This window comes from Hypanus sabinus, chromosome 3, assembly GCF_030144855.1.
Source record: "Hypanus sabinus isolate sHypSab1 chromosome 3, sHypSab1.hap1, whole genome shotgun sequence".
Classification (NCBI taxonomy): Eukaryota; Metazoa; Chordata; class Chondrichthyes; order Myliobatiformes; family Dasyatidae; genus Hypanus; species Hypanus sabinus.
The window spans coordinates 158,020,475-158,042,921 of record NC_082708.1 but is presented as its reverse complement, the minus strand read 5'-3'; the positions used below and the strand labels follow the sequence as shown (position 1 = coordinate 158,042,921).

Sequence of the window (22,447 nt, the reverse complement as noted above, 5' to 3'; positions counted from 1 at the left end):
CCGAGCAGATTGTATTTAAGGTTAACCTTTCACAAGTTTGATTTATAAAGGAGGTAAAAATCAAATCATATATTAGTTAACTCAATCCCTTGAGTCTTGGCAACATCTTTTAAAACTATTCTGCACTCTTTTCAACTCAGTGGTATCTTCTCAAGAGCAGGTTGAGCAAAACTGAGCATGGCATTTTCACCAATATAACTGAGGGCTTTTTGAGCTTTGAGAGGCGTGGGTTCAGGTAGGAAGGAGTTAGGATAAGTTTGAATGACAGAGCGTCCTTAAGAAAGTAAATTCTGTACTTAGCTATTCTTTCTTCTGATAATAATTAATGACAGAGCATCGCTAACAAAGTAAATTCCCTGTTCTGCTACCTTTCTTTTGACCTTCTGCAGCTTGGATTCAAGCCGTTAAATTTCCGTGTCACTATCTGCCACCAGACGTTTTGCACCCAGACCACTGGTGTGAACTATTTCTAAATATGAGACCGGGGGACCAAAATATACTATTGAGTATAGCTAATTTATGGGAAAAACATTTGCAATGCTTAAGTTGCAAGGCCTCATATTAATGTAGTTAATTTTCCATAAGCCAACGCAAACCAATGTTTATCTAGCATTCAGTGAGTTGGTTATCTGCAGCTGCCAGGGAAGGTGCTATTTAAAAGCTTGAGTACATGACATGTCCAGATGGTGGGAATTTGCTGAGAAGGTGGCTGGGAATGTATCAGAGCAGCTGTCAGCTCAAGAATAATTGTACTGGGTTGCATTTCCAAGTCCCTAATGGGCCATTTGTTGGATTAGTGCCAACAGTGATCTTATACTTTATCAGGTGCCTCACTGCTGATGACACCAATGACGCAATGTTCTTGGTGAAATCAAGTAGTATAAAACAAACCATTTGTAAATCGGAGTGATTAGAGTAAGTCTAACTGAGCAGAGAAGAATTTGGGCTTCATTGCACCCATTTTGTTTGTGTATGTCGGCTCATCTGTCAAGTAGTTAAACAGAGAGAGTGCAAAGTGCTCAAACATCACATGGTAATAACCAATCTTAAGGAACTCTGATGGAAAAAATTACTTTTTTAGAATATTTGTTATTGCTTTAAGGACTCTCTTTCACTCTGCCTGCTCCCGCTCTAACAGCAGTATGATAAAGTATTCCATTTAAATTTTATCTGTCTTCCAGGGAAATGTGCAACATCGAATCAGTGAATGTACAGTCAGGTTAACAGAAGGGTTTCTTTGAGCAAGCACTGAAGCATTTATACAAAATTAAGAGTGTGCAGAACTTGATTCTGATAAAATTCTCTGTGGATCACTCATGAAGCTTGGTGGAACTTTTCACTTATTTTTGCAAAAAAGGAAACATTCCTGTGAAGAGAAATTAATGTTGCAGTAGGAGAGATAATCTACTTTCTGTTGCGTGATTAACAGCATACTAATATCTTATGTGTGTCATCCAGAAACAAAACGCTGCTCATCTTCTGCATGGGGTGTGTCTTCATTGTATTGTAATGGCGTTTCCAGATAGATCTTGAGGCTGAATCAATTGGTATCTTCACTACTTTGTTTCCAATTGATTATGTGGAATAATTTTAACTTTAAGAGGATTTCACGAAGTACATTTTATTGTTTTAATGTTTAACCTTCTTCTGATTCCAGGAAATGCTGGATTCAGTTATAAATAATTAGGTCACGTGACTTACAAATGGGTGTGTGACTTTTGCAAAACTATAGACACTTTCCCATTTTTCCAGTCATTTGAGATGTGTGAACCTGTGTGGTAAGTTTGTACTTTGGCAAAGACCAATGTATGCAGAATCCTGGGATTTTATGTCACAGATAGATCCATTCAGTCCCTTGTTTCTGAGCCATTTCCTGAAATATCCAATTGGTTCCATGTTCTTCATCATAACCCTGGAGATGAACACTTTTCAAATGCATGTCCAGATACCTTTAGAATGCTCCCATGGGATCGCACTCCTCTTCTCATCCATGACAATTCTCCATCTGAGAGAACAGTGTTTCTCACTTGAGGCTAGCTTGATAATTGCTTTCAGGAATCACAAGGGGATATTATGTGAAGGTTGGTTCCAGTTGTGGGAGAGCATTGTGCAAGAGAGCTTCATCTTCAGATAAGGGGACAGATACTCAGTGTGGGATGCTGGAATTTCTTTACCCAGAGGGTTTACACCAAAGGGTTGGTGTGTCTCAGCTGTTGAGCATATTTAACACTAATGAAATCACCAGGGATCAAGTAGAGGATTTTGAAGGTGAACAGATTGTACTGGCTCAGCCAGGCAGACCAATGCCTCCACTTCCTCAGCAAGCTAAAGAAACTAAGTATGTTCAAAGTCTCAAAGGTTTATTTATAATCAAAGTATATAAATCTGAAACTCTTCAATTCTTGATGTCCCGATGTCTGTCACCAGTTTTTACAGATACACCAGAGGAAGCATCCTGACTGATGCATTACAGTGTGGTACGGTCACGGCTCTGCCCAAGACCACGAGGAATTGCAGAGGGTCGTGAACGCAGCCCAGTCATTCACGCAAACCAGCCTCCCTGCCACTGACTCCATCTACACTTAATGTTGTCTAGGGAAAACGGCCAACCTAACAAAGAACCTCTCCCATCTAGTCGCTTTCTTTTCTCCCCCCCTCCCCCCAGTGGGCAGAAGATACAAAAGCTTAAGAGCACACATCACTAGGCTCAAGGACAGTTTCTATTATCAGAATCTTCGATAGACCTCTCATACACTAAAGATGAATTCTTGTCAGTCTACATCTACACCAGTCTACATCATCATGGCTCTTAGACTTTATTTGTCTACCTGGATTGTATTTTCACTGTAGCTGTATTGGTATATTCTGCATTCCATTTAACATTTTACCACATTGATGTACTTACGTATGGAATGTTTTGTCTGGATAGCATGCAAACAGATGTTTTTCACTGATTCTTAGTATGTGCGTCAATAATAAATTAATTCAATTTCCAATCCCAACCTTATTGAATATCAGAACAGGCTCGAGGGGCCGACTGATCCAGTACCTCAGGTTTCTCTGCTCCTGGGATCTGTACAAAGTGGAAATATGGGTTAAAATAAGTGTCAACAAATCTGCTTCCTATTGCTGGTCCAGAAATGATGGGCTGTAATAATTCTGTGATTCCACCATCTGGCTAATGCACACACTCCTTGCCTGATGAGATTTGACTGAAATTGTTTGCAGCAAGTTTTATTTAGTTTTGAGATGATAGCAACTTAGAACACCAAACCAGTCATGGGTTTCCTTGTATGATAGAGGAGACGTGCACTCAGCCCATTGAGTCCATGCCAGCTCCCAGCAGAGTAATATTTGGATAAAAATCGGTGCTTCATTTTCAGTGTGGACTCAGTGGGCAGCTGGGCCTGAGTTTGTGCTTCATCCAAAAACTGGAGACCTGTCTTTTATATAATTCGAGATGCAACATGGTAACAGGCCCTTCCAGCCCAAAGAGCTGTGCTGCCCAATTACACCCAGGTGACCAATTACGTCTTTGGAATGTGGAGGAAAACTACACGGTCATGGGGATAACTTATAAACTCCTTACAGACAGTGGCATAATGGAACCCAGGTTATTGGTGCTGTAATAGCATTACACCAACTGCTACACTATCATGCTGCTCACTAAAGAACTTCTACTTTGCTTTTTAAACATAGAACATTTACTTATTTTTAGTGCTGTATTATTTCTGAGGTTAAGGTGTCGAATAGTAATAGTACTCTCGTGATGTTTCAACATTGTGTTTCTAAAGTCTGCTTCATTACTGGCACCAGGGGGTTTAGAATTTAATGTATTTATGTTAATGACAGAACGTTGGGCACTTGACTCACATCTCATTTTCCTGAAAGATTGAGAGTTAGGCAAATACGCTAGCAAATTCACATGGTTTGCTTCTTTTTTTTATACATCTCTAAAACGTGCTCAAGTAGGGAAATCCATGTCTATTAGCAGCAAATGAACCAACTGTATTCCACCAGTCATAATGTGTTTAGTGTCTCCTTGTGAGTTAGCGGGTCTAAGTCTCTCTGGTATAACTTTGAATGCAATCTCTCACCTTGCACACTGCACCTAGCATGCAAGGGACTGGTTTTGAATAAGTACACTCCCATTGATTTTAGTAGAATGATGTTATCAAACTGCAATGAGATAGCCACTCTGTGATGGAGCAGGAGGGCTAATTCAGTTCAAGGGTTACAAGGACACAGCTGTCAATGTCAACAGTTAAGATAGCTAATAGTAGCTAATGGACGAGTTGAGTTAAATTAAAAAAAAAGAGATTAGCGGTTCTCTAAAACCAGTGCTCTAGGGAGCGTCTTGTTAATCCACTGGGGTGGTTTGGTTGCATTGTACAGGGAACAGAGTGCAGAAGAAAAGTGGATATCTTGGAGCAAAGAGATTTTGCTCATCACACAATATCATTTGTCAAACCCTGGCCATCTATTCAACAGTATGTGCAGTGCTTAATGTATTAATTCAAATCAAGTCAACTCGAGTTTATCATCATGTGCATATGTATAGGTACCAGTGCTATGAAAAGCTTGCTTGCATCATAGACATGTAAGTACAGACAAAACAGAACATAAATTTTACATAATTTATACAAGACAGTGAAGAAAAAGCAAGATATTAGTTTAAAAAAGCCCACAATTATAGACAGGTCCATGATAGTGCAAGGTGTAGTCTGTAGTATTCCATTGCTGAGGAAGGGTTTAAGTTGTAGAATTGTGCTGGCTAATTTAAGAACCTAATGGCTGCAGAAAAGTTCCTTTTTAAAAAGTCTAACCATGTTCAGTCTATTGTGATAAATCAAGGATGATTTTTTTAAATTAGTAAATTGGTTTATTATTGTCACATTCTGAGATATAGTGATGAACTTTAATTTGTATGGCATCCTTACATATCAGTTCATTACATCAGCGCACTGAGATGTTACAGAGAAACCAATAACAATATGCAGAATGAAGTATTACAGTTACAGAGAAAGTGCTGTTCAGGCAGATAGTAAGGTGCAAGGCCAGAATGAGGTAGATTGTGAGGTCAAGAGTTCATCTTGTAGTACCAGGAGACTATTCAATGGTCTTGTGACAGTGGGATAGAAGCTATCCTTGAGTCTTCTGCCTGACGGGGGGAGTGGGCAGGGAAAAGAGGGAATATCTAGGTGGCTGGGGTCTTGGAGTTCTTTGATTATGTTGGCTACTTTACTGAGGCAGCAATGACTGTAGATAGAAAGCATTCCCAATAAAACTAACTTTTAAGTAGATAGTGAATACCCACTCACACGTTGAAGGAACTCCCTCCCTGAAAGGACAGAAGAGCCAAGCTACCTGAATCACATTTTAAAAGTGCTCATTTAGCTTTTCTGATTGGGAGTTAAGAAGTAACATTATACTGGAGTGCTCTTTCACAGTCATCACAGACATGATGTACTGAATGGCTCCTTCTGTGCCATTGAGTTCTGTCATTTGAAAGTTTTATAATGAATCAGCTTCCCACTCGCAGACTCAATGCAGTAACTGATTTAATCTTCCAGTTGTCATAACATTTCAGTCACTTACTTAGCTTATTTTTTCATTCATTCATTCATGGTACATGAATGTTGCTGGAAAAGTGAAGATATATTGTTCTAGTTGTCCTTGAACTGTCAAAGCACTCCCTCAGTGTAGTTGGGCTAGGATTTAGGGTCAGAAACAATAAAGAAATATTGGTACATATTATATTTGTAAATCAGAATGGTGGAACTTGTTGGTATTCCAGGTGCACTCATTGCCCTTGTTCTCGTGATTAACAAGTAAGTTAAAGAATAGTGTTACATTGAAAACAAGAGTAGACAAAGTGTGGATTGTATCTACACTTCTCACTGTCCTAGTAAAACAACCAAAATAATCAAAGACCCCACCCCAACTCCGGAAATTCTTTCTTCTCCCCGCTCGTATTGGGCAGAAGGCACAAAGCCTGAAAGTGCGCACCACTAGACTCAAGACAGCTTCTGTCTTGCCATTATAAGACTAGTGAATTGTCCCCTAGTACGATAAGGAGGATGCTTGACCTCATATTTTACCTAGTGATGACCTTGCACCTCATTGTCTACCTTTGCTGTAATTTCTCTGACTGTAACACTTTCTGATATTGCTTTATCTTCCACTATCTCAACAAATTATTGCAATGAGATAATCTTCATGAACAGTTTGCAAGACAGCTTTTTTTACAGCTCCTCTCTATATCTTCATTTGGAGAGTGGTGGATAAGGTATTGATTTCAACTTTTAAGAGAAGATTGGATAAGTACATGGATGGGAGGGTATGAGGGCTGTGGAGCAGATTCAGGGCAATGTACCTAGGCAGAATAGAAGTTCACCACTGACCAGATGGACAAAGGGTCTGTTTTTATTTGTTGTAGTGCTCAATGGCTCCATGTGACAATAATAAGAAATTTAATAATTTTCTAACTTAATAGCTATAAGGGCCAGTAGTAGACCAGAGGATTGAGAAGTTTTAGGATCCAGCAGCAGAAGTCTATAAAGCTCATAAGATGTAGCTGTTGATGCTGAACACCTGGAACTTATCCAGTACATCTGGGTGAAAGGGCTCCAACAGAGCTTTGACTAAAAGAAAAGCCAGTGGGTGTCTGTGATTTAGCAAGTTCTGCCTGAAAAAGCAGTGAAGGGGGATTGAATAATACATTCCAGAAGGGAAATAGACCTACACTTGGAAAGGGAAAATATTGCTGGTCCGCAGGGAGTGTATAGAGGGACTACTACTAATTAGATCTTTCAGTGAACCAGCAGATGTACAGAGGGCTGAAGGGTCTCTTAGGGAGTACATTGCAAAGTTTCACAACCTTCTCTCAATCTAGACCTAAATCTAATATTGAATATGATCCCTGGCCAAGTCTCTACTCTTGGGAAAAAAATTCTTGGCATTTACACAATCAGAAAGAGATTTAAGAATTTTATATGTTTCAACAATATCACTTCCCATTCTTCAGGGAGTTCAACCTCACTATATACAATTCCTTCATTGGAACAAGGGAGGATGGGGAAAGATTTAATTAAAATATATAAAATTATATAGTCGTGGAGCCTGCTGCATAGGGACAAAATGTACTGGACCTGAAATGTTAACTGTTTCTATTTTCACATATGCTACCTGACCTGCTGAGTGCTTCCAGCATTTTCCACATTTATTTTGTGTTACAATTCAACCATTTAAAGCATGTTGTAAATCTGCATAATGTACACTTTAGCTAACCCTTCTGATATCCTGCAAACCAAATGTAGTGTTGTTTTCTTGTCTCTCTACAGCTTAGCCCAGCCATTATGGATACTCTTCTAAAGGGAACCTTCAATTCCACCTTATATAATCCACTCCTGAGTCCTCCACCAACGCCTAAACATCCAGACCCCCCTCTGTTCCAGAACCTGTGACCCTGAGCTGACCTTCGAACTACACCAGGTAGTAAGTATGGCTATACAAAAGCCATTTCTGCAACCTATTGTTCTCATAGTTTTTGCCAGATAGTATGGATTAAAAGAAAATAGTAATATCCAATTAAGAATGGAAATGGGAATTAGATGGATCTGACCTTCCCTTCATTTTTTTTGCACAGAATATCTGAACGTTGGTGAGGTTATAAGCCAAATTGACAATATAGTGAATAATTAGGCCTTTCAGCCTATCAGGTCATGCTGACTGTTGTACCCATTCACTCTGAACCTATTTTACTTTCCCTACTTTCACTTTAATTCCCTACCACACCGGTTCCCTCATTCCCAACCCCCGGATTCTGCCATTCATTTACAATCTAGTGAAATTATCAGTGACGGAAATTTCCACACTGGGGAGACCCATTTGGTCACAGAGAGAATGTACAGACTTGATACAGCCAGCACCAGTGGTTGGAATCCCTGGCACTGCAAGATAGTAGCTCCCATCATTGTTTTTATACAAGAGCTCGGTTAAGTTTTTGGTTATTGGAGACCACTGTGACATTGTGATGGTGTACTTGAGAATGAGACGGAGGAAGTGCTCATTTCCAGACACTAGTTGGTCTGGAGTTGTAGAATAGTGAGACTTCTGGTCCAAGATAGGGGAGAAAGGGCAGTGGTCAGGAAGTTCAGGAGCACAGGAAAGGCAGAGGACCAGGAGGAAAGCCTTATCCTGCAAGAGAGTGAGTGACCAGAAACTGGGGAGTGGAGAGAGAGCAGTGGAGGGAGTGGGGATGAGGGAGAGGGAGAGTGAAGAGAGAAAGCAAAGATGGTGGGTGGGGAAGAGAGAGAGATTAGGAGGAAGCTTAAAGAGAGATGAGAGAGAGGATAAGGAATTGAACAACAGAGGTCTTGTGAGGAATGATCTCAGTAGGTGTGAGTAGCTGTGGATATAAGGCTTCTGGTGTGAGTGTGTATGTGTGTGTGTGTGTCATGTACACTGTCAGTGTGGCTGTGTGAGTCATGTACACTGTCAGTGTGGCTGTGTGTACGTGTGGCTGTGTGAGTTATGTACACTGTCAATCTGGGTTTGTGTGTACGTGTGGCTGTGTGAGTCATGTACACTGTCACTGTGGCTGTGTGTACGTGTGGCTGTGTGAGTCATGTACACTGTCAGTGTGGCTGTGTGTACGTGTGGCTGTGTGAGTCATGTACACTGTCAGTGTGGCTGTGTGTACATGTGGCTGTGTGAGTCATGTACACTGTCAGTCTGGGTTTGTGTGTACATGTGGCTGTGTGAGTCAAGTACACTGTCAGTGTGTGTGTGTGTGTGATGTACACTGCCAGTGTGGGTGTGTGTGTGAGTCTGTCTGAATCTATATGTGTGTGTCTGGTTTTCTTTTTGTGCTTGTGTGCCCACACAGGAGCCAGTGTTCAACAGTCATGCACACTGATCAGAACTCACACATGGGCACCTTTTGCTCCTCAGGACAGTAGAAGAAAATCATCCTCAACTCCAGGAGACTGCTTATGATAAAAAGAGAAAATATCTAACTTGAAGATGAGATGCTGTTTCCTAATCCTTGTTAGACCATGGAGCAGAATTAGTCCATTTGGCCCACTGAGTCTGCTCTGCCATTTCATCATGGCCAATTATTATCCCTCTCAATCCCATTCTCCTGTTCAGTTGCAGAATTACTGGAAATTTTCAGAAAGCAAAACTTCATATTTACAGAACTAATGAAGCAGCATTATTTCAGAATTTACAGCAGAGAAATAGACTCCCGATTCAGAAAAAAACTAGACCATAAGCAAGTAAAAAAATTGTTTCAGGCATTTGGTATCAGTTCCCAATATAAATAAATCACCGTCTTATGATCATGAAAAGATTACAAATTTTATATACAGAACAACTTCAGATACTAAAATCTTAAACGAGTCTGAGTGGACATTCCTGTGAAGATGGCAGGATTACTTAGGAGGGGCTAGTCCCTTTAAGGCCAAAGACAGGCTCACGTGATTCACACAGCCTTGTCCCAGTGCCATTATGGAAAATAAATCAGGCAGCCAGTTCCCAGCAGAGGGTTAGCTGTCCCATTCATTGTTGTAAATCTCTTAAGCCAGGAAGAAATTAGTGCAGTCAGTACATTGATCTTACAAGGTTAATGTTAAATTGGCAACAAAAGTTATTAACAACCAAAGAGACAGTTCACAGAAGTTTTCAGTACTGGCAATTGTTACCTCTTACAGTGCATTATCTGATGACATGCTGTAATTATACCGTATTGGTGCTTTTCCTAAGCAGCCTATTAATCTAATGGGCAAATGTCCCATTCTCCCAGTACTAAGCCTTCAGTGAACTGTCTACAACTAATGCAGCTGCAGTTATTTATGTCTGCATGCATTGCTTTCTGCAGCCTTTCATCAAGAGTGGTTCTTTACTCCTTCAGCTAATCAAAATGAAATAACTCATGGCAGTGTTTTGCCAGATCCTAGAAGTGTATAAATCACAGTGTACTTTGTGTGCACTTTTCAAACAGCCCATAGTACAATTCCTTTGAAAGGTTGACTGCACAATCGGATAATAACAGGTTTTGTTACAAAACACACATTCCATCAGAATTCCTTCACTTATAGATAATATTAGACATTACATTGAATTTATAGAATATTGAGTCATAAAGCCACACTGCATAAGAACACGGACAAATGAGACTAGCTGAGGTGGGCATCTTGGTTGGAATGCAGTGGTTGGTGCAAGCCAGCCAAGATGCCAATCCTATTTCCCTGTGTTTGGCCCATGTCCCTCTCAGTCACTTCCTATCCATGTACCTGTCCAAGTATCTTTAAAATGTTGTTAATGTATCTGCCTCAGCCACTTCCCTTAGCAGCTCATTCTATATTTGGGTAGAAGATTTACCCCTCAGCTTCCTATTAATTTCTTCCCTTCTCACCTTAAACCTAGGCTCTCTAGTTGTTATTTCCCCAATCCTGGGAAAAAGACTATGTGGATTCACCCAATCTATGTCCCTCATGATTTTATATACCTCCTATAAGATCACTGCTGTTTCTCCTACACCTGCATAAATAAAGTCTTAGCCTGCTTAAGCTCTTTGTAACTCAGACCCTTCCAGTCATGGCAACATCCTCATAAATCTTTTCTGCACTCTCTCCAGCATAGTGGCATCTTTCCTCTACCAGGGAGACCAAAACAGAACACAATATTCCAAATGTGGCCTGTCTTGTACAACTGCTACATAACATCTTAACTCCTATACTCAATGCCCTGACAAGTTATAGTATGGAAAGGCTATTTTATATAACTGATCCACGCTGCAGATTCTTCTCCATTCCAGCTTCCTCCCATCACTTTTCATCAAATCCTATCAAGGTCACTTTCGATCCCTTCCTTCTTAAAGTTATTAAACTTCTCCGTAAATGCACGACTCCACCATTTTCACAACTCCTTGGGTGAAGAAGTTTTTTTCTGAATTTCAAAATCAGAATTAGAATTAGATTTATTGTGTTATATGGCAAGAAATGTGTTGTTCTGCAGCAGATGTACTGTGCAAAGACACAAAATATACCAAATAGTCCAAAAAAGAATAATAAGAAAAAAGTTCATGTCCTTGGACCAAATCTATTTTATACCTATTTTATACATTCATAAATTTACATTCTCCATAGCTGAAAATATTTTGTCATAAATTCATACAGTGTGGAAATAACCCCATTGACCCAACTCTTCCATGCCGACCATGGAGCCTACCAAGCAAATCCCTGTTTTTTGATTTGACTCATAACCCTTTAACCCCTCTTATATATGTACTTAAATAAATATTTTTCAGAAATTACCTTAGCCATTTCCATTGGATCATTCCATATACCATATGCACCAGCCTTTATATGAAGAGGTTGTCCCTCAGCTCCCTTTTAAATTTTCTTTCACTCTTCCCATTTTAATGATATCTTTCCTATAATAGGGCAACCAAATTTGTATACAATGCTCCAAGTGTGGTGTCACTGATGTCTTGTATAACTTGTCTCCTTCTGCCCTACCAAACTTTTCTGATTTATTTTGAGGAAACGGTTACTTTAGAAAGTAAAATTATATTTTGTTACATTATATTTTCGCTTGGAGATTTTTTGAATGAGATAAATTCACATGATCTATATTTTGTTTTGCTTTTGGCTCCATTAAGGAAACAACATGCATTACCAATTGTATACAAAACATTTTACAATTCATCAAGGTAAACTGGTTGGAACTGTCCAGTATTTTGTCTCCTCCTCCATCAAGATTCTTTGTCAAAGAGCAGTACATTTATGATGCAGAAGGAAGACCTTTGACCCAACCAGTCCATCCTGGCTATTAAAGAGCTGTCGGGTGCATTTATTTTGAGAGAACAAGCATATTAAAACAGGGATATAATGCCGAGGCTTTATAAGACATTGGCTAGAATGCACTTGGATTGTGAGCCCCTTATCTAAGAATGGATGTGCTGGCATTGAAAAGTGTCCAAAGAATGACCCTGCGAAGACTGTCTGAGGAGTGAGGAGCGCTTGATGTCTCTGGGCCTGTACTCACTGGTGTGTAGAAGGTCAATAGGTACATTTAGTGTCAGAGGGATACATCCTGAAATCCTTTTTTCTTTGCAAACATCCACAAAAACAGAGGAGTGCCCCAAAGAATGAATGCCAGTTAAACGTTAGAACCCCAAAGACCACCTCCATCTCCCCCTCCCACACACAAGCAGCAGCAAAGCAGCAGCCCCCCACCCTTTTCCCACCAGCAAAAAAGCATCGGTGCTTCGCACCGAGCACTCAAGCATACAGCAAAGCATCAATAGCCTTGCAGTACCTCAACGACTACCCGTTCACCCGGTAATTTGACATACCACAGGCTCTCTCTCTCCCTAATAAGGAAAAAAGTGCTGTCCCTGTTTCACATTGAGAGGGGAGATATAACAAACAACTCGCTGACTAATGATGTTAAAAGTCTGTTGTGTCACTTTTTCCAAGCTCTGCGCCCAGAGAGTCGGCCCTAGAAAGGTTCAGGTCTCTGGACACACAGCCCATGGCTGCTAACCTGCTACTCCTGATATTCCGTGCTCTCCCGCAACGCCTCAGTCAGGGGCACCGGTCTACAATCAGCCCATTTCCAGTTCCATGAAAATCCAGCACCCTGAAGGCATGCTAGTCTTGCAGGTCACGTTTTTGGGATATCAAAAAGCAACTGGTCAGGAGGTTTTGAGAGTGCATCCCATTCCCGCAAAGAACCTAAGGCAGAGTGTAACTCCAGGTCAGGGTCTTCAAAAGAACCTTGAAAAAGTATTAATGTGATATCAACGGTAGAAGTAGAGTTGTGTCCAAAGATACAAGCAAAGGAAACACCGTATAACGCCATCATAACTTTGCTCGTTGAAACCTTTAAAATATTGAAAGGCCTAGAGAAAATGAATGTGGAAAGGATGTTTCTGATAGTCTAGGACCAGAGGGCACAGCCTCAGAATAGTAGGCCATCCCTTTAGAACAGAGATGAGGCAGAATCTCTTCAGCTAGTGGGTAGAGAATCTGTAGAATTTGTTGCATAGACAGCTGTGGAAGCCAAGAAATTGGGTATTTTTAAAGCAAAAGTTGATAGGTTCTTGATTAGTAAGGGTCCTAAAGGCTATGGGGGAAAATGCAGGAGAATGGGGTTGAAAGGGATAATCAATCAGCCATGATGGAACGGCAGAGCCTTGTACAGCCACACTATAACCTTACTTTCTCCGGCAGCTCATCCCATATACGTAACACACTGTATGTAAACGTTGTTCCTCAAGTTCTTAATCTCTCCCCTCTTGACTTGAACCTCCACCTTCTAATTCTTGATTCCCCATCCCTGGGAAAAAGACAGATTGCATTTCCCTTATCTGTGCCCCTCATTATTTTATAAACCTCTCTAATATCATTTCTCAGTCTCCTCCACTCCAAGGAAAAATATCTTTCTCTATAACTCAGTTTCTTGAGTCTTGGCGACATCTTTGTAAATCTTTTCTGCACACTTTCCAGTTTAATAACATCTTTCCTATAACAAGGTATCGAAAATGGAACAAAATACTTCAAGTGCGGCATCACCAATGCCTTGTACAGCCACACTATAACCTTACAACTTCTATACTTAATGCCCTGATAGATGAAGGCTGGTGAGCCAGAAGCCTGTTTCACCACCCTGCCTATCCAAACCCTCTGCAACTCATCCTTTGGTGGCATGCTGTAGTTAAAATGATTTGTTGCTTCTCCAATGCAAATGTTTACCCCAATGGACAAAGATCCTTTCCTTCTAGTACAAAGTTGAACTGTCTTCACTATGACTGTTGAGCTATGTCTCTGTCTCTCCATTCATTCTCTAGGCTCTGCTGATCTTAGTACATATGTACAAAGTGAATGGGATCTGATTCCATATTGGTAGAGACAGTTTTGAATTATTATGTGTCCCAAATTCTGGAGCTAATAAAGATTAGACAAAAAACTGTAAGTAGAAGAACAAAGCAGGAACTCCAGTCTTTTTCCTCCAGGATCAAGGGTCAACAGATTAACTTCCTCCAAGGTGTCCTAATCCTCCCAATAGAAAAATGCTATGCTCAATCCTTAAGATTTTTACAATTCTGCTTAGTGAATTTAAGAGAAAAAAGTCAAAGAACAAATACTCCCAGAGAAAAGGGAGTTTCAAAGAATGACTTTTGCTTAAGACTCTTAATTCCATGTAGGCTACAAAAGCTAAATGCAGGAAAGTGGGTAGTTGTCAAAGAGCCTGATCAGAAATAGCAATTACTCAGTTTGTTAATGGGCAAATTGCATACCTGTAAGATAAAAAAGAAGTAGATCATTTATCCTGTCATACCTGCTTTCTCACTCTATAAGATCATGGATAATCTATCCTTTGGCTTCAACTCAGTCTTCTTGCCCTGAACCTATAAATCTTTATTCCTCTGCCATCTACATCCCAGCCTGTGAGATAATTCTTTTGGAAAGTCAAACCAGCATAGGACTTGTGCTATGAATGTTAGGGCACCAGGGAGAGTAGTGGAACAGAGGGCCCTAGTACTACTCCTCATTGAAAGAGTGTCACAGGTAAATAGAGTGGTATAAAAGGTGTTTTAACATCAGTCAGAGCACTGAGTGTAGGAGTTGGGACATTACGTTTAATTTGTATAAGCTGTTGGTAAGGCCACGTTTGTATAGTTTTGATTGCTGTAATATAAGAAAGATGTGGTTAAGTAGGAAAGAGTACAGAGATTTACAAAAGATGTCACTAAGACTAGAGAGCCTGAGTTATGAGGTGAGGTTTGCCATGCTGGGTCTTTATTTCTTGAAATGTGGGAGACTGTTGGATAGTCTTATAGAAGTTCTTAAAATTACGGGAGGCATCAGTAAGGTGGGTGGTAGCAGTCCTTTTCCCATGGTAGGGGAGTCCAAATCTAGGAGGAATAGGCTTAGGGTCAGAGTGCAGAAAATTAAAAGGGACCTGAGGGGGGATCTTGTTCACACAGATGAAGGTGACTATATGGAATGAGCTGCCAAAGGAAGTGGTTGAGGCAAATATTACAGTATCATTTAAGATGCATATTGTTTGGAACTCAGAGGAGCAGGGCTTAGAGGGAATTGGCCAAATGCAGGAAATTGGGACGAGGTGGTTGGGCACCATGGTCAGCATGGATCCATTGGGCTGAAGGTGCTGCATTGCTCTGTGACTCTCCCACTCTAGCAGAGCATCCGAAGATTCACAATCCTTTGAGAGACAGAAAAGCTCTTCCACATTTCATTCATAATCTTTGTCCCTTATTCTGATATACCGTTCCTGGTTCTCGATTCTCCCAGGATGTAAACAACCTGTCAGAACTGCTTATAGTCTGTCATGTTTCATAAGATTCCCTTACATTCTTAGAAACACCTGTGAGTACACACTTAACCTGCTCACTTTTTCTTCACGAGACAATCTCTCTCCTAAATGATTCATCTTTGCATAACCCCCAAGGCAAGTTTATCTTTACAAAAACTAGCACATAACTTACACACAACAAAGAGTGAGTGACAAAAATTTGTCCGTAGTCAATCTATTAAACATACAACTTTATACTAGCTCCACCTTCTTTCTTTTCTGTTGTTAAAATACCCTGAATAGATGTCCTGTATGAAAAAGATGAACTCAAGACCTCTCATCTACCTTGTTGTGGTGTTGGCACTTAATTTGTTTACCTGGACAGCATGTTCTGTGTGACTGTAATGCTATATTACAAGTGGGGCACCATGGTAGAATAGCAGTAGCAAGGCACTATTACAGCTCAGGGCATTCCAGAGTTTGGAGTTCAATTCCAGAGCAGTTCTGCAAAGAGCCTCTGTACATCCTCCCCATGAAATGTGTGGGTTTTCTTTAGGTCCTCCAAGTTCTTCCTACAGTCCAAAGATATACTGGGTAGATTCATTGGTAATTGGGAATTGTCCCGTGATTAGGTTAGGGTTAATTGAGTTTGGTGGGGTTTGCTGGGGCAGTGTGGCTTGAAGAGATCAAAAGGCTTACTGTATTGCTAAAATAAAATCCATTATGCATTTTCTTTTTATACTTCTTTTCCTTTTGTACTCCTTCAGAGTGTTCTGTCTGAATGGCATACAAAACAAAGCTGTTCACTGTGTCTCAGAACTTCCTACGTTTCTGTGCTTTCAAATTGCTGTAGTAGGTAATGATACAGCCAATCAGTGGAGATTAACTCTGCCTCATCATTTCTTAAATATAGGGAAAGAGGAAAAGGAATGGGGATCTCGAAGAACACTACCGACTCTTCATCACTCTCAAAAAACTCTTAATTCACATGCAAGAAGTTCTTCATAAAGAAGCAACCCTCTCACATAAGCTTTCAGCATTGAAAAATTTCAGATATTGGATGTACATTAATTGACATCGTTAAGTCAGATCTATGGTATGGATGTCATCAGGACAATTTAGTAATAATAATTGATCCCACTATGAATGTCCAGGGCTGCAATGAATAAAATAAAACTTCCCTTCATTTTTTGGCCTTTCCTTCTCCACTCGCTCATCATGTGATAGTTTTTTAATCTTCCTTTCTCAGTGCCTCTCTCTTTTTCATGCAGAATTCCTGACACTCGCTGTCTTTTGGACCTGGAAGTGCCTGTCATTCTTTTCTCACACTTTCTTCTGCACCGAGTAGTGCTGGCTTATATCTCAATCGATCCACAGGACACTTCCACTTTCCAGCTCATTTCTGATATGATATTTGACCTTTCTTTCAGTCTCCAAATCAACAAGGTCTTCATACGCCTGCAATTCTGGCCTCTTGTGCATATCCACATCGTGCCTTCACACCCCTGCCTTCAGTTTCACCTTCAACTCTTAGTTTAGGAGTTTTCTCCCTAATCTGCTCTGTCTACTAAAGCCCTTCTGTAATGGCTGCTTTAAGCTCTATGTCACCTGTCCTTATGTGGTTCAGTGCTTGATAATGTTTCTGTGAGGTGCCTTGGAATGTTTTATTACTGTAAAAACACTATATAAATGCAAATTCTGTTGTTAATTACACTACTGAGAAGTGTTTTGTGAAGCTTCATTACATTAAGAGTGCTATCTCATCCTCACACAGACATATTGCCCTGAACAAGTTCATGACCCTGTGATAGGAAAAGAGATTGCAGCATCTCACCCTTTGGGTATCAAATTAATTTTCTTAATCTTTGCTAAGAGTCCCAGGAGTACAAACACACTTGATTCAAGCAATAGATCAGAGGTTTAGTCTCATCTTCATGTCAATACACTATCTTCCAATCCTATATTGAAGGTTGCCTTAACTTCTACCACACCCAACATTGCGGTGAAGTGACCAGGTTAAATATCTTGAGGTGTCTGATATTAGATTTGGTGATATGAGTTCAAATCCCACTTTAGGTTCTGGGATCCTTAAGTTTTGCTGAACTAATCTGAAATTAGAAAGCTATTATGGGCAATTATGATATTTGAAACCACCAGATTGTTTTAAATAGTCTGATTAATTTGAGGACATTAAGGAATGAAATTTGTGACATGAGTGATGACCCCATCCAGGATTTGACTGGTACCTCAACCACCACTGAGCATTCAATCTCTCTGTCACAGTGGCTGCACTGTGTCCTATGAAATGCACTGTAGCTTCTCAACCTGTGCTTACCATATCTGTGACCTTTACTGTGATCCTGCTTGTCACCCTCCAGCAGCCGTCTCTGCCCCTCAACCTCCACTCACACCACCTTTATGAATCAGACTCTCATTTTTTTCTTTGCCTACCTCTATTCACCTGCCTGTTTCCCAACTTCAACTTCACGGCCCCCCCCCACCTTCCCATTTTCTTTCACCCCCCCTCAGTCTACCAATCATCTTGGGCTCCTGTCATACCACTCCCCCTCTCCCCTCTACATTGGCCATCTTCCCTTCTCCATTCTCAGTCCTGTTGCAGAGTTTCAACCTGAAATGTCAGCAATTCCTTCATCGCTTCCTCCCACATACTGCACAATTGCTGCTTGACCTATTGAGTTCCTCTAGGATATTGTTTGTTGCTGCAGTTCCCAGCATCTACAGACTCTGCCAACAAGAAGAATAAGGGCAACAGATGGATGGAAACCCCTCTTCTTCACCCACCATCTTGAATTGGGACTCAAACATTCGTCCTCAAATTCTAGTGGGTATTAATCCTAGAGCTTGTTCCCCAACGGCACGCTAAGAGCATCTTCACCAGGAGGACTGGTTCAAGACGACATCCTACCACCACCTTCTCAAAAGCAGTCACGGTGGACCAAAAATGATGCCAGTCCCACCTCAAAATCTATCAACTACAAGCGTGATTGGGATAGGCACTATATGCTAACCCATATCCAAAATAGAAAACTGACATTTTTTTTTCACACAAATGTCAGAAGATCCAAATAGCAGCTTGAGCAGAATAATCCAAGTTGAGGTATCAAAGGACTTTCCAGGGTTGATCCATGAAGTAAGGCACAAGAGGTGATGTTCTCCCTTGGATCAAGTACAGCAGATGGATGAAAACCTCCACCTTCAGGTTCCCCTCAGATTCATTCATCTTGAATTGTGTGTGAGACAAGACCAGAGACTGTTAATGTACAATTGTTCACTAACAAACCGAATACAAGCTCAGGAGGTACTCTTGATGCTGAGAAGGGAGAGAAATCGGGAGCTCAAAACCACAGGGAGGTAGCAGGAGGAATGGATTTTAAGGGAAGCTGGATGAATGCACCAGTGGGGAGAGAATGAAAGGAGGAGTGGGAGGAAGTTTGATTAAATCAGATACACTGGCAAAGTTCATTTGCTTCAAATATTGTGTTGTACATGTGGTTTGCTATTTAATATATTTCCCAAGGCTGTTAAAAAAAGATGAAGTAATCTATGTTAATACGTGCCTGAATATGAATCAGCAATTATTTTGCAAATGTAGTCAGGCCCTGAAAGAGTTAGGCATCCTTGCAACTCATCCCTGTCTTCGTATTCCAATGTAATTAGATGTGAGTGGGAGGAGGAGAAGGGAGCTAGCTGAGAGAACAGGTTAAATGCTGTATTTAAACACCAACCAGTTAAAATTCAAATTGATGGCATCCTGAAGTCTTTACACTTTAACAGTGGAAGTGGGATCAAAGAGGACGCTAATCTTCCATCAGTAAATTGATATGATATGTTTGTTTACTGAGCTCGTGGTGAAATTGCATTTTCTGGTCTGTAGCATTTCGTTTGGTTCGTTGGCCGTTTGTTAAATAAATGGCCCATGTGCTGTTTTGCGTCACTTCCTCTTCACTTGACACATTGATTCATTGCTCAATCAATAAACCCGAGAAGGGATAAAAGCCTGGATCACTTCTCATTATTTTTACAAAGTTAGCCCATTCGTTTTTGTGTTGCACAGATAAAGAGTCCCTGGGTGTTCCAAAGCTGCCAATCCAAAAGGATTAAGGTAACCCTCTCCACTTTAAAAACCATATATTTTGTGAGGAAAACAATGGTAACAAATGGTAATTGGAGATAGCAGTGCACAGACCAAGATATATCTCTCAAACAACATCACTGAATCCATAACTATTGTGGGATCTCACTGTGGTCAAGTTTTCAGCTCCATTTCCCTCATTCTAGCGTAGCTTTACTGGCTAAAAAATGCCTTGAGATCATATTCTAGCTGGGCTTTACTAGCTGTAAAATGCTTTGAGACATTCTTATTTTGCCAAAGGCAATGCAGAAAGAAAGGTAAGGTCTTTCTTTAATTTACAATGCACTGCAGTCTCTTGTAATGCCATGTGGAAACTTAAGCTGCTCACATTATCAGAATTAATACCAGAGAAGAGTGAGGTAATGTATTTGGAAAGGGCAAACAAGACAAAGGGATACCAAATAAATAGTAGCTTGTTCAGAAGCATTGGAAAACATTGAGGAAAATATGCACAGTTCCCCTGGACGTCAGGTGGATGGGAAAGTTCCCTTATTAGCCAAGGTGTAGAATACAAAAAAGCAGCTAGATCATAGTTGCTGTACCATTTACAGTTCTGGTCTCCACACTACAGGGAGAATGCAAAAGAACTAGAGCAGGTTCAAAGGAGATATATAAAATTTAGTTATTAGAAAAGGTGAGGTTCTTTAGGAAAGAGAAGGTCTAGATGCTATAAAATTACAAAAGGTCAGCACAAGGTGAAAGGAAGCACTTATTCAATTTTGGTCCATCACTGAGCTACAGAGATTTAAGACGTGGAAAGATCCATGTGGGGATGTAGATCATGTTTTCATCCAAGTATGGTGGAGACCTGAAACTCATTGTCAAAAACTTATCACAAGGACTTGGTTCAACATTTGGTGTTGTAACCCACAAGAATATGGACAGGGAACTGGGATATGACATTTTCTCTGTGCATGTTTCATTTGACATTGATCCAATGTGTGAAATTGTCTCCTCCCAGGCCCTACAGTTGCCAAACTCTGATGTTTTTGCATGCTGCATAGTCATTGGGTCATACAGCACAAAGATACATTTTCAGCCACAGTGAAAAACATTTAGCATCACTGAGTCATAGAACACCACAGCACAAAAGCAGATCCTTCAGCCCATTTAATCTGTGCCAAATTGTGACTCTGCCTAACACCATCAGCCCTCACCTGGACCATAGCCCTCCATACCCCTCCCATCCATGTACTTACCCAAGTTTCTCTTAAATGCTGAAATTAAACCCATGGACTGGTGCAGAGCCAACAGCCTGTCTCTGAATGTGAACAAAACAAAAGAGATGGTTGTTGACTTCAGGAGGGCATGGAGTGACCACTCTCCACTGAACATCAATGACTCCTCGGTAGAGGTCATTAAGAGCACCAAATTTTTTGGTGTTCACCTGACGGAGAATCTCACCTGGTCCCTCAACACCAGTTCCATAGCAAAGAAAGCCCAGCAGCGTCTCTACTTTCTGCGAAGGCTGAGGAAAGTCCATCTCCCACCACCCCCCCCATCCTCACCACATTCTACAGAGGTTGCATTGAGAGCATCCTGAGCAGCTGCAACACTGCCTTGTTCGGAAGTTGCAACGCCTCAGATCGCAAGACCCTGCAGCAGATAGTGAGGTCAGCTGAGAAGATCATCGGGGTCTCTCTTGCCGCCTTCATGGACATTTACACTACACGCTGCAACTGCAAAGCAAACAGCATTATGAAGGACCCCACGCACCCCTCATACAAACTCTTCTCCCTCTTGCCATCTGGGAAAAGGCACCGAAGCATTTGGGCTCTCACGACCAGACTGTGTAACAGTTTCTTCCCCCAAGCTATCAGACTCCTCAATACCCAGAGCCTGGACTGACACCAACTTACTGCCCTCTACTGTGCCTATTGTCTTGCTTATTATTTATTGTAATGCCTGCACTGTTTTGTGCACTTCATACAGTCCTGGGTAGATCTGTAGTCTAGTGTTTTTTTTTCTGTGTTGTTTTTACATAGTTCAGTGTAGTTTTTATACTGTTTCATGTAGCACCATGGTCCTGAAAAACATTGTCTCGTTTTTACTGTGTACTGTACCAGCGGTTATGGTCGAAATGACAATAAAAAGTGACTTGACATCCATCACTTCTGCTAGCTGCTCATTCCACACTCTCACCACTCTCCAAGTGATGAAGTTCCCTTCAGGTTCCCCTTAAATATTTTTCCTTTCACCCTCACCTATGACCACTAGTTCTAGTCTTACACAACCTCAGTAGAAAAAGCATGCTTGCACTTACCCTAGCTTTACCCCTCACAATTTTGGATATCTCTATCAAATCTCCTCACATTCACCTACGCTTCAGGAAAAGTCCTAACCTGTTCAATTTCCCTATGACTCAATTTCTCAAGTCCCACCAACATTGTTGTAAATTTTCTCTGCACTCATTCAAACTTATCGACATGTTTCCTGGGTAGGTGAGCAGAACTGTGCACAATAACTTCAAATTAGGCCTCACCAACCTCTTAACAACTTTAACAGAACAACTCCCGTACTCAGTAACACACACAAAATACTAGTGGAACACAGCAGGCCAGGCAGCATCTATAGGAAGAAGTACAGTCAACGTTTAGGGCTGAGACCCTTCATCAGGACTAACTGAAAGAAGAGATAGTAAGAGAACTGCATTCCACCAGCATTTTGTGTGTGTTGCTTGAATTTCCAGCATCTGAAGATTTCCTCGTGTTTGCATCCTGTACTAAGTATTTAGTTTTATGAAAGTCAGTGTGCAAAAGTTCTAATTTCAGTCCTATCTACCTGTGATGTCTCTTTCAAGGAAGTATGAAACTGTATTCCCAGATTCCTTTATGCTAATACACTCCTCAGTGCCCTACCTTTGGCTGTGTAAGACCTACCCTGGTTTGTGCAACATCTTTCACTTGTCAGCATTAAGTTCCATCTAGCATTTTTGCAGCCCATTCTTCCAGCTGCTCCAGATTC

General features: G+C 40.8%; 1 protein-coding gene across 2 annotated transcripts in view; it reads left to right on the top strand.

Moving 5' to 3' along the window:
• stpg2 (sperm-tail PG-rich repeat containing 2) overlaps positions 1 to 21,591 on the top strand; it is a 591,496-nt gene extending 569,905 nt beyond the window's left edge. Inside the window, exons 13-14 of one of the 2 annotated variants that reach the window (XM_059965434.1) lie at positions 7,344 to 7,494; positions 16,244 to 21,591. In XM_059965434.1, coding sequence (XP_059821417.1) covers positions 7,344 to 7,466 — 123 coding nt within the window. In that variant the 3' untranslated portion in view covers positions 7,467 to 7,494; positions 16,244 to 21,591. Of the gene's footprint in view, positions 1 to 7,343; positions 7,498 to 16,243 lie in introns of both variants that reach the window. The other variant, XM_059965433.1, reaches the window with a different exon arrangement.
• Positions 21,592 to 22,447: the final 856 nt, after the last annotated feature.